The 13,001-nt window shown below is 41.6% G+C and overlaps 1 protein-coding gene across 2 annotated transcripts in view; it reads right to left on the bottom strand.

Annotated features, from left to right (window-relative positions):
- Positions 1-317: 317 nt before the first annotated feature.
- Positions 318-13,001, bottom strand: part of DOCK1 (dedicator of cytokinesis 1) — a 267,373-nt gene continuing 254,689 nt past the window's right edge. For both annotated transcript variants that reach the window (XM_030453110.1, XM_030453111.1), the window contains exons 51-52: positions 10,348-10,493; positions 318-1,660 (exon numbers count right to left, since the gene is read on the bottom strand). In XM_030453110.1, coding sequence (XP_030308970.1) covers positions 1,565-1,660; positions 10,348-10,493 — 242 coding nt within the window. In that variant the 3' untranslated portion in view covers positions 318-1,564. The remainder of the gene's footprint in view (positions 1,661-10,347; positions 10,494-13,001) is intronic.

The following is a 13,001-nucleotide window of genomic DNA, read 5'->3' as shown; positions in this document are numbered from 1 at the left end:
GCCTGCATCTCATCTGCCTCCTCAAGTGTTCAGCAAGAGGCAACTCAGAACTTGGAGATAAGTAAACTATCATTAGCAATGCTGACAGCACACAAAGAGGGATTTTTCTAGTTGCTGACGTGTGTTTTGTCTCAGTACTTACTACATACCTGGCAGGGACAAGCATAGCAGTACTACGAAAGGCCACGGTTCTATCAGGGGCTCCCTCAAAACTGGTTAGAAAAAAAGAAAGTAAGAGTCTATGGAGCTCTCTACAGAGTGCAACAGTTCCTGGAATTGAAAAAGAGCAAGAAAACATATTAATATTCTTAGACAACTTTTTAAAATAATATTTTATTTTTTTGAGTCAGTGGTATATTTAAAAACAATCTATCATAAGAGTAAAAAGATTGTAGATAGTAAAAAAAATGAAAGTGTGATGACAGTAAAAAAAACCACAAGAGTATAAAGTTAGTTTCCTTCCTCCCTCCCAACACCCCACCCCATCATTGTCTGATATTTCTCAGAGCCTAATATCAGGGGAAAAAAAAAAATTGTGTTTTTTTTTTTACACTTGCAGCAATTAGGAAATTAAAAATACGTAAGGCATTCTTTGCAGGTACATTAATGCATTATTACATGAAAAGCAGGCACAATAAAAATTAAAACATTCTAAAAACCATCATATATACAAACTCTGTACAGAATGATGGCACAAGGACAAAGTGATTCCATTCAGTTCATCCTAATCCACATGAAATATTACACATTTCAGAAGAAAAGAAGCAGCTCTTCCCATTCTCCTACTCAACTGCCAGCTTCAGAATGACCAGAAGTCTCCTCTCTGCCTTCTGTTCCTCTTCCTATACCTTAGTGCCTGCTGGCATCTGGAAAGCTTCCTGTGATCACCACCCCATGGACTGACACCCAGAAGAGTTTCCAACCCCAGGAGAATGGAAATGCCTGATCACCAACAACATTTTACACCCCCCCTTAGCAACCAGATCATTTGCAGGGCCGAACAATTAAAATGAAATAAGCTCCATCTGATTTTTTTTTTTTTTTTTTCCCTGGGCAGAACCATTATTTGGGGAACTCCTACAGCAGCTTCTCCTTCCTGTGAAGCCTCCTGCAACGTGCCCCAAATTCAGTGTGAACATCACCACTGATTCCTATGTACACTGAGATTAGGTACAAAATGCTCAGCTGGTTTCAAGCCCCACAGCTACCCAAACGCTTGAGGTACAAAATATTCAGCTCTCAAGTTTCATCTCCACAGCTACCCAACGTGCCTGAAGTTATTCAGAAAAAGCAGGGAGAAGGTTTAAGGGAGAGGAGACTGTCAGCTGATGAACACCTCCTGGCCACAAGCAGAAATCCAGATTTCTTCCAAGTTCCAGGAGGGAATAACCCCAGGAGCAGGGGAGATGTAGTGTCCGACACAGGGCTGGGAATGGGAGTTAAGAGTCATTGCACTAAATGTTAATTACTGCACTCCTGAACGAGGTAAACATTATATACCATAAAATACTTAGGGAAATGAATTGTTACAGCTTGATCTTTGGAAAAGAGACGGATTCCTTCTTCACTGGACAATCCCAGAATCAACAGACGTTTGCTTCCGAGTTGTCTTTGGAGGTGGAGGAGGGGGAGTCTTGCTGGGCAGGGGAGGTGGCAGGTGCTGGAAGAAACCAGTTATGAAGAGACCAAGTCAGTAATGTGATTTTTTTTACACATTAACTGGTGCACATATAACCAGGAGAGAGGGTGGAGAGGTCTGCAGCCCTCTGGTTCCTGAAAGCTCTCTCTGCAGAGTCTGCTCCCATGCATAACAAATGCCATCAGCTTAAAATAGAACCTTTGCTTTTAGACAATGGGCAAAAAAAAATTTCTCAAGGGTTTGTGATTAGTTACCTCAGTATTTAAAAAAAAAACCTTTTGAAAACACTTTGTAGCATGATAGGATATTGATTTCTTGGTCTGCATTGACTGCCCTCAGCCCCTGTGTGCTCCAGAGCTTAAAAGCCAAGAAGCCAGATTGAAACAACATCTTCATTGCTTTTCCATTATTTTTGTGTTTTACACAGAAGACAAATAATTAAAAAAAAAAAAAAAAAAGGAAACCATTTGGACAGCTAAGTAACTTGCAATTTGCTCTTACACATTCAGTTATAATTAAAATATTCAAAAGAGAAATCCAGATTGTTCAAATATAAGTATTTAAAATCACTTCATACATCATACAACTGAGCAAGAACACCCCCCAGCTAACTGGATAAATTAAAAAAGTCATTATGGAAAATACGACTTCTTTTTTTTTTTTTTTCCATCATGTTCAATCCTATCCACCTGTTTCAGACAGAGCTTGAGAACTTTGCAGTCTGGTTTTCTACAGCAGTTTGGCTCTGCAGCCACTCCAGAGCTCCCACGGCTGGAGCATCACAGCTCAGCACAGCTCAGCACAACCTCAGCATCACAGCTTTGCTCTTATTTTGCTTTCAGATCCTTCCCCTGCTCACCCACCCACAACTTTTGGGTGCATTCCCCTGCCCCCCACCACCAAAACCAGGACAGAATATATTGGCAACAAGGACGTCCATGTTCACCATCCACATAATGTTTATAAAACTTACAAACTGTTATTAAACTTATCAAATTTTTTTTTTTTTTAAACTTTTGATTAACTTGATGACAGTTTCTTCCATTTGGAAGAAACAAGGGGGTGATGAAAGGTTTGGGTCTCCAAGGGCACTCAACATGCCAAGGAGACCCCGTTCAGCAAGCAGGGAGCATTTTCCAGAGCAGGCTCTAAAGTGGGCATTATTTATTCCTGCCTTACAGTGGGACACAGTGAGCCAGAAAATCAAGTCAGCAGACTAAAACGTAAAGCAGAGACAATAAGAATTTAGTTTTAACAACTGCATAACTGGAATTTGTTTGCTTTTTTTCTTTTATCTAAGTGCAACTGCCCATCTGTCTCTCAGCATCCCAATCAGAACCACTACATCCTTCCTCCACCGAGCAAACCCTTTTTCCATCTTGCTATGTTAAATTAGCTCCTGAATCCCTATAAGGCACCTAAATAACAGCTGGACTGTCAACGTTCTTTAGCTTCACCCATTCATTTGTTTGAATCTGCAGATTTCAAAAATCTTGGAAAAAACTACTCCATTCCAAGCCAGTACCCAGGCAGAGGCTCCTGGGGAAGTGCTGGTGGTCTGCAGAACATCAGCACACGACATGCAAGAGCTCATCAGTGAGATGACATTAATATCCTGACCAATTAACCAGGTGCCCCTCTAAAATGCCTTCCAAACCAGAAAAACACCCTCAGGGCTTTGCTCTCAGATATCTTTACCATTGGATTTATCACTAGAAAAAAAAAAAAACAACCCTAACTGGTGATAGCCTCATTTGTGAGAATCCATTTGGAATTTAAATAACAGTATATTGGCAATAATTCTCAATGCAATTAGATCAAAGGCATTGCTCAAACAAATGAGCCCTTCATATTGATCAGAGAAGAATCAAATTACCCCTGAAAACCTGCTTCTGAGGAGCAGATACAATGCAAATACAATGAGAATAAGCTAAATCCATATGCTATAAATAACAAGCACAAAACCTACCAGAGCTTAGATTCTGCAGGCAAATTAGGCAGAAAGACATAACAGAGATAGGTGGATAATTATTATAATTGAATTTACAATTTCCATTAGAAAGTCAGATAAATTTAGTCCATGTTCATGTATATAATAAGCTACCAATGAATGCATTAAGTGGGACATGAGGAATCAGCATGACAAAACGTGCCAGGATGGAACTGGTGTGAATCCAGATCAAACCATCACTCCTTTTTATCCCAGCAAAGGAAGAAATTCAAGCTCACTCTCTCTCCCTTCAGTACCATATTCAGAAAGTCATTATTAGCCCTATAAACTCCATTTAGCTGGGCTTCCCCTTAGAAACTCTGAAGTACAGGACAGTTTCCCTCGATTTTTGATTTTTATTTTATTTCTTTTAACATTTGTGGAGTTCATGTTTGCATTTCAGTGGTTAATTGTAGGCAAGCTGAATCCTGAGGCACCTTTTTCCTTTCTGACATAAGGACAGAGATTGCTGGTCCACAGTCAGACCTATTTTGGGCAGAATCCTTGACTCACGGGTACCTCAGGGGAAGCAGAAACCTTATGTAAAAGGCACATCTGCAACACAGAAGCAATCTGTTCCTTCTGCTTCAAACATGAAATTGCTCCCATTTGTTTTCTCCTGATGCAGAAAAGAATCAGGTTTAAATACATTTGTCTCCATGCTCTTAGAGATATGAAATACACTACTCTGTACATGTTCAGGATGCAGCAGAGATCAATTAAAGAAGATGAAAAACATTCTTTTTTTTTTTTTTGGTACTCTGTGAAGAAGCAAAATAAGGGAAAGAGCCCTCAGAATGGGAAATAGCAAAGAATGTTTGGTTTTTTGTGTTTTTTTTCCAGCCAGAAAGCACTATTAAAAACCAAAAAACACAAAACCAAAACAATGCTTTATTCTCAAAAATGATCCCTGTGACACTGCAAGAGATTTCTTCCCCTGCCACTCTTTTGCTTTCTAATTAAATGGTCATGAATACAACAGGCTACAGAGATCCCATCCAAACCACTTCAGTGTGAAGAATTAACATGTCTAATTAGGTCAGAAGCAGAAGAAAAGAGATGTAAATAGGCTGGGAACTACACTCTAAATGCTTTCAAACACTGAGCTCTGAATTGCTCCTCACTTACACTGTTTTTGGTTTTTTTTTTGCATGGGGCTGAGTCACCTGGCAAGCAGCAACTTGCTTGGTTAATATATGCAAAAAAAAAACCCCCAAAACCAACAAAACCCTAAAACCCATCATCTAATGTGAAGTCTTGGAGGAACATCATTCCCATTCTGCAAAAGCAATAATGCACCAGCAGAGAGAGCAACCCAACTCCACTAATTTGAACTCAATTACAGACAGCTTAAGCTAATTGGCTCTTTGACCCAGGGAGCAAAAGTTATGTGGGAAATCCTGCAGGTAAAATGAGTGTTTCAGCTCTGTTGGTGTACTTTCTCTATTAGAATTGCATCTGATTTGGTGTCACAGCCATTAGCTGCCCTTGCTGGGGTGTGCTTGGAGAGGAGAAAGGAATTTCCAGAGTCCTTCTGCAGGGATGCCCCTCTTGTTCCCACCCCCTAAGTACTGAGCATCCATCCCCTCACTGGGCACTGGGAAAGAGCCCTCAGAATGGGAAACAGCAAGCTGCATCTCAGAGTCCTCACCACAAGACCAACATGGACATGTTGGAGAGGGTCCCCAGCATTTGACAAAAATAATCAGAGACCCAGAGCACTGGGGAGCCCTTAGAGCATTTTCCAGTGCTTAAAAGGAGCCCATAAGAAGGATGGGGATGAACTTTTTAGCAGGGTCTGTAGTGACAGCACAAGGGGTGATGGTTTTAGACTCAAAGGGAGATGCAGGCTCTCTCTCTCTCTCTATATATATATATATATTTATATATAAGGAAGAAATTTTTTATGCTGAGACCCCTGCCCAGAGAGGTGGGAGATGCCCCATCCCTGGACCTATTCCAGGTGAGGTTGGATGGGGCTCTGAGCATCCTGCTCTGGTTACAGATGTCCCTGCTCAGTGCAGGGGGGCTGAATTACATGGCCTTTAAAGGCCCCAACCTGAACCATTCTGTGATTGTCCCCAGGGCTTTGGTTTGGCAGGACCCTGATGGAGGGATGCTCCCATGGGGGAGCCAGCAGCAGAGAAGGGGGAGAGCTGGACCAGACCAAGGTCTGCACCCCTCATGCTGGCAGAACTTAGCTCCTGGTGCTTGTCAAACAAATCAAAGCCCCACTAATGCCATTTTCCCTCTGTTACACCAGATTTCTGCACGTGGAGGCTATCAGTATTTCAGACCATGCTGCCCAACTCCATTTCCAGAGGCACTGGCTTCCTGCTCTGCTCCATACATAAAAAGACCTCAAGAGTTATGAGCAACACCCTCAGAATTAGGTTTAGACTCCAGGCTGAAACTGTTTTATCTTCCTGAAGGCCTGGGCCCTGTGAGGACAAGAAATGAATGCATTACCCAGTGGCCAGAGCAGAAGCCACAGCTCCATCCCATGTGGATTTTATTTCTAAAATAAAATCAAGGGTGCTGCTGAGGGACACATCCCGGGCTCCATATCTCAGGGTAGACAGCAGAAGAACCCATTTTAAACTGAAAATCCTATAGGAAGGGCTGGCAGCTCATTGATTTTGAGATTTATTAAAAAGCAACTGTGAGATTTTTAGAAAATCACTGCTTGGCCAGAGCTTAACCCACCAAAGCCCAGCCCAACCAAGGTGGGAGGTGGGGAAACTCTGTGCTGGAGGAAGAGCTTGCAATGTCTCCCAGCTCCAGCTGGCAAAATTAATGATCAGATGGCAAATAAACCCCATAAATGCATCAGGGGATACCTTTGGTCATCCCATATCTTTTTTAAATCTGGAGTATCAGACAGAAGAGATTTTTTCTCCATTTGAAACCAACTGCAGCCAACAAAGTCAACTTTCTAATTGAATGTTAACAGCTTATTAATGCACTTTTTTTCCCCAATTCCACCTTTCCCAGCATCTCCAGAGGACAATGCTGCTAACTACTGTCCTCCTGCTGCTCAGACTAGTCCAGGGGGGGTAAGAATTGGGCCCCTGAACCAGCACCAAGGGTCCTGAGGAGGTGGCACCATGGTGCTCAGAGGCTTCCCCATCACCTGAGCTCTGAGGGAATAAAGCCAGGGGAGAGCTGCAGGAAGGCCCTGAGAAAAGAAGGGGATTCCTCCTGAGAAAATACTTCAGAGCAGGAAATACTGGAAACCCTGAAGCAGTGCTCCCTAATTACCTGCTGGCTCCAGAGCTTCAGCTGAAGCCTTTAAAGTCATTTATTGTTCACTGTGTTTTAACCAAAGGGAAAATGATCAGCACTGAAACACTGGAAAAAAAACCTGGATTTTGCTTTCTGTGTCAACACCTCTATGACATCCAAATAACCACTCTGAGTGCAACAGACCCCAGAAAGCCAAAATATATGTGGACAAGACCATTCTGGTCCTCACATTCCAGCCCTTGCTTTTTCCCTCCTTCCCAAGCCTTCCATCTACACTGGATTGATCCAGATCTTCTCCTCCAAACTATTACCTGATGCTTACTAAGTGCTATAGCTGATATTGTAAATATAAGTGCTCCTTTGTCTATTTTCTTTGAGTTTCCCTTCTTGCTGGGAATACTAAGCAGGCAAGTTGATTTGTATGCAAGGGCATGGCCCAACCCATAAAGAACAAGAAGTGCCTAGAGGAATCCCTTGATGCAATGATAATCCTTGCAGGGGTCATAGATTTCTTTTTTATTTTTTTTTTTAATGTACCCATATATTATTAAGAACATTTTTAGCAGAACAAATCATACAGTGAACAATAATATATGGAAAGGTATCCTGGTTAACAAGGAATAAAAGGACAATCAGGAAAGTGTAATTGGGTGATCACCTGGATAAAAGACTGAAGGATGACCAAATTAATAGTGGGTTCCAAATATCTAAGATTTCCACTAAATGACCCTGCTGCCTCCAGTTTCAAGTATTTCTTGACACATTTCTCCCTGCATGCTTTTTGGTTCACTGAGGTGCTGCTTTTGGTTTTCATAACTGACTGCAAGGCAACCAGAGTGCACCAGGTCATAACTTCTCATCCAAGGAGATACTTCCACTCTAAAAGCTACTAAGATAATCCTATCTATAGGATTTTTTTACTGATCTTTCTTCACTGGGACAAAGCACGTGTAATTTAAAAAGATGATCAGTTTACTAGGCAGAGCATGATAACATTATGAAGTATGGAGCTATGTGACCCATGAAACACAAGGCATTAAAAACTGCAGAGTCCAATTGAATCCCAGCAGTAATGAGAATTTACCCACCTGATCTTTCAGCACTGCTCATGTTTTTATGTTCTTTAACAGCTCCCTTCCTACAAGCCTGATGAAATAAATCCACAGAGTGACTGTTACAAGACTAGAGGACAACCCTAAAACTAATTCTAAGAGTAATATGTGTAGCTTTGTGACACAAGTGCTTTAGATTCACTCTTCAGACTTTGAAAGTAGAATCCCTCATCTTGGGAAGTTTATAGAAACACAGTGCTGAAGGAAATGTTGATGGTGTTTGACTGCATTTCTATGGCACACTTAAACCCTGAGCTCCTTCCACACCTGGTGCTGAGTCATGGAATTTAAAGAATAATAAATAAAATATTCTAAGCAGTGAAGACTGTAAAGACAAAACAGTATTAAGACCTGGGTAAAACTCTGCAAAAAGCCAGGGGAGCAAGCACAGTGCTACTATTTTTATGAACTTGATTTAACGATGTGGAAACCCTGCTCATGACAGGTAGAGGAGCTGAGCAAGGTCACAGCTTCAGCAGTGAGGAGCTGGAACCTGAGTCCTCTTCAGAGCTGGGCTCCAACCTTCACAGCAAGCAGGACAGGAAATATCCAGCACTTGCCCACTGAGTGGAAGCCTCTCCAAACACCCTCGGAAGGATGGGAAAAAGAACTTGAATCAAAATTCAAAAAGCTCTCACTGTATGTTTTATCATGTCAGTAATGTTCTCAGCTAAAAGTCAAACTCATGTTAACAACCCTGAGCTCTCACCATGACCTCAAACTTCCAGGCTGTCCTACAAAATGGATTTATTACTCTGGAGTTCGTACAGGGAGGAGTTCAAGAAATTTAAAACCTTATGTGAATTTCTCAGGTTTCTTCATGAAGATGGACAGAACTCCTGGCAGCCCTCCTCTACCTACTGTAATTTTCCACTTCTAGGTCTGTATTCAGGTCAAGTGGCCTGAGAAAGAAGCCAGGGAGCAGGTAAGAGTTTAGTTTACTTTGATGGAAATCGTAGATGAAAAGGGTTCACAAAAAAAAAAAAAAAATTAATGCAAATACTCTCTAGAACTATCCAGCCATGGGGAAGAATTATGGAAGAGGTGATGGGAACAGAGATTTTTTTCAATATATGCATATACTGAGGACAATATTATGTTCTTACTTTCTTGAAGTTAATTCTGTATCTGGGTTTCCCCCCCAATTAGCCTGAAATTAAACAAACTCCTCCAACACAGCTGCAATTCCAACCATGGAAAAAGCCAGGCTTGTGTTCTGCTGTGCACTGAGATCAACAGAACTATTCCCAGAGTTAAACCTAAATTCCTGGCCTGATTCTGCTGAGATCCCAAATGCTTTCTCTGACCATGAAAATTACTGAAAAGCAAATTACTCAACAGAATTTCATCTGAATGTGGAATTTCAAAGAAACCCTGGAAGATAACCTCTTCAAGCAACAAAACGAATCATTACTGCTGAGAGTTTTTCCACCAAATAACAGCTTGGCAAAATTATACATTTCAAAGTGAAAGAAAAGAAAACCTCTTTAAATGTATTTTTTTCCTTCCAAAAGAAAATAAACAGCTCTTCTCAAAGGTGCTGCTGGAAAGAAAAGGACCACATTATTTTTAAAAGCTTCCAAGATAGAGGAAACAAGGTTGAAAAGGTGTGTTTTCTTCTGAAAGCTGAAAGCCCTGTTGATGAGGAGGAGTTTTTCTGGGGGAACCTCTGGGACACCAGCAGTGACTGAACACTGACAGAAGGGAGCTCCAGATGCCAGGCACATCTTTTATTTCCTTTGCTGAGACAGGATTGAAAGGTTATTAAATCTCATTTGCTGCTGAGACTGTATCCTGCCAGTTGAAGCAACCTTACCAACAGGACTAAAACCACTTTGCCTGCTCTTCCCCACCAGAATGAGTCCAACCTCCCTTCAGCCTCCTGAGACAGAATCACAGAGTGATTTGGGTTGGAAGGGACCTCTAAAGGTCTTCCAGTCCAACCCCTCTGCACCAAGCAGGGACATCCTCACCCAGATCAGGGTGCTCAGAGCCTCCTCAAGCCTCACCTTGAACATCTCCAGGGATGAGACCTCAGCCATCATTCCCTTGCTCTCCAAAGGCTTATTGCAGTTGCAGAAACCTCTGGATCTACTGCCATGTCCCTGAGCTATTGGGGCACAAGAAGCTATTGATTCATCACTAAAAACTGTAATTTGCACTCTTCATCCTTTCATTTGAGCTTTCAACTGTGCCCAGATATAGAACATTTTCCAGACTGGGATTTCAAACTTTCAGAGACTTCTACACCAGACTGAAAAGTGGTGTTAGTCCTACAGGACCTTACACCTCACTGAGGGTCATGCAAAGTACAAAAGTCACCAAACCTGCAGAAAGTGATCATCTTCTCTGGGACTCACCCGTTGATGGGCAGGGGGGGAAGTGGTGGGGCTGATCAGGTCTTGGCTTTCCATGAGGTTCCCATAATCAGCCATGCTGCCTTTGAGAGGCAGAGGGGGAGGAACGTCGGGGATGTCGGAGCTGGACATCCCATTCAGCTCCAGATCTGTAAAAACCAACAAGGAGGAGTTAACCATCCCAACAACTGAACTCAATCCAAAGACCCAACCCAGTTCTTCTGCACACGTTGGGGCTGCTCTCACTGCCATGAGGGATTTTAAAACAGAACAAACTGAACCCCCCAGTCCTGATGGGAAGGATCCACCGTGGAGTTGCATTGGGCTCATTCTGAGGACACACTCAAAATACATGAGCAATCCCCTCTCTTTGTTACTGAAACTTCATTTTCCTCTGCCAAAATATTCAGAGCATAGCAAACAATTTTCTCAGCTGTAAGCTCTGCATTTTCACCTTGTACATTAATGCACAATAGAAGTGTGAGTGCACTAAGAAAATACAATTGAGCTAAGCTCTTATTTACTTTCTCCCACTAAAATAAAAGCTTCTTGTTAATAAAATGCACAAATGAAAGCCTGTAATTACCTACATCTCTCTCCAAAAACTCCAAACTGCAGGTAAGTATAATAGATGAGCAATCATTAATTGTTGAGCAAATAAAATCAAAGAGAAAGTACAACACATTCACTATTACTATTTGCTGGGCAGAAAGTTGCCTTTTCTTAGGAGATAAATCCTAGCAGGTACATGCTGGAGAGGTGAATAGCCTGAGGGATAATAAAGTTTACTGAGGCCTTAGTGATACATAGGGTTTTGTGCAGAAATCCACCCACAGTGTATTGCAGGGTAATTCAGTCATTTTAACACAGGCAAAACCCACTGTCAGCTCTCCCAGATAAAAAACTCCATTTCTTTTTGAGAAATTAGGGAAGTATTTCCAAAAAAAGTTATTTGTATTTAACGGGGGTGATGACACAAATGGAAGAGCTGCTTATGCAGATCTTTTTACTGCCAGGTCTCTATTGATACCTTATAAAAAGTGTCCTTTTATTCTTCTCTTCTCTCACTAACACAGTTTAACAGGAAGCTACTGATTCATCACTGAAAATTGTGATTTTCACTCTTCATCCTTTCATTTGAACTTTCAACTGTGCCCAGATATAGAACATTTTCCAGCCTGGGACTTCAAACTTTCAGTGACTTCTTCTCCATCAGACTGAAAAGTGGTGTTTGTCCTCCAGGACCTGAATTTCCCAGCAGTTTCTCCATGACTCCTGTTTCTCATCCTTCCTTGTCTACACATCTGGGATTTCTCCACTCCCCAAACATTCGTAACACTTTGCTTCAGAGAGGGAAACCTTCTTCTGGTATTTACAGCTAAGAAGAATTTTAGGTCTCACAATACACATTCCTTGGCTGGAAACCAAAAAATGAGTACAATTCCCACTACTACTCAAACATAAAGCAAAATTAACTGCCCTGAACACTTCATCTTTGCATCTCACATGGCACTAAAGCATCCACTAGCTTCACCTAAGCCATTAAATGTAGGGTAGTAGGTGCTAGCAAGGAGATGGTAAGACAAATGTTTTTAGGGGTTACCCCAAGCCTTGGTTTAAGGTTGAGACTTGGAAGAGCCATGGAAAGGCAGGTGAGCAACATTTTCAGTCGATTCAATTCTCCTTGTACATCTGCAATGCTCTGAACAGCCTGCATGGCTCCCATCCAGGTGAATTGTTCACCATTAAAAACATATTTACATTCAGCCTGGCAAACTGTTCAGGAGCACAACCACCCTGGGTAATGAAAGGAATTCTTTGCCCTGCCTAAGTAATCCCTCAGGGAAATCCAGGAGTCACTGACCCTACTGCAGGAGGAGGTATTGAGCACAAACTCCAGTCATTTTCAGTCTTGCTTCAAGAAGATCCATCTGCTCCAGATCTATTCATCTTTCCCTGCTCAGTTCAGCTCTCACTGAGTCTGTACAAACAGTTGCTCAACATTTCAAGTTTGCTATCATTATTGAAGGTGTTACATCAGGCCAGTATGCTCTGAATATTTTTTCCATACTGGCCATGTGCCACTGAGAACACTGTTGAGCTGGCAAGAGATCACTCAGATGACTTTCTTTTTTTTTTTTAATCTTAACCTAATGACCAAATTTTACACTCTATTCTCCTAAACTGCCAGCTAACAAGCAAGCAGTATTGCTCAGCAACCCATTACCTGCTTTTAGCCAATTTCTGCACTGAACTAACTGCTTGATCCTTGGAATTCCTATAATATTTATCACTGTAATTCCTCAAACGATGGTGGGCAAGTCGCATGGATTTTGTAGTGAGCTGAACCTGTTCCCTTAACACCCATAAATCTCCAGCACATAAAGATATTAGCAGAAAAAACCATGATAGTTTCAGATAATTTTCAAAGAGATAAGTTAGTTTTAATACAACGTATACATGAAGAAATAATCTAATTCAAATAATATTTTTTGCAGGAGTACATAGACTCTGCTGCTCTGTACTTCCAGATTTCAGCATACTGGTGGGTTTTGGCTATCAAAGCTGTACAGAAAGGAGAGTTCACAGTTATCAGAAGACTTGTTTTGGGTGTCTGACTGTGCCAACACTGCATTGATTTGCACTTGCTTATTCCT

The sequence above is a fragment of the Calypte anna genome, chromosome 6 (assembly GCF_003957555.1).
Source record: "Calypte anna isolate BGI_N300 chromosome 6, bCalAnn1_v1.p, whole genome shotgun sequence".
NCBI classification, from domain to species: Eukaryota; Metazoa; Chordata; class Aves; order Apodiformes; family Trochilidae; genus Calypte; species Calypte anna.
The sequence above is the reverse complement of the archived record's forward strand: the minus strand, read 5'-3'. Positions and strand labels throughout refer to the sequence as shown.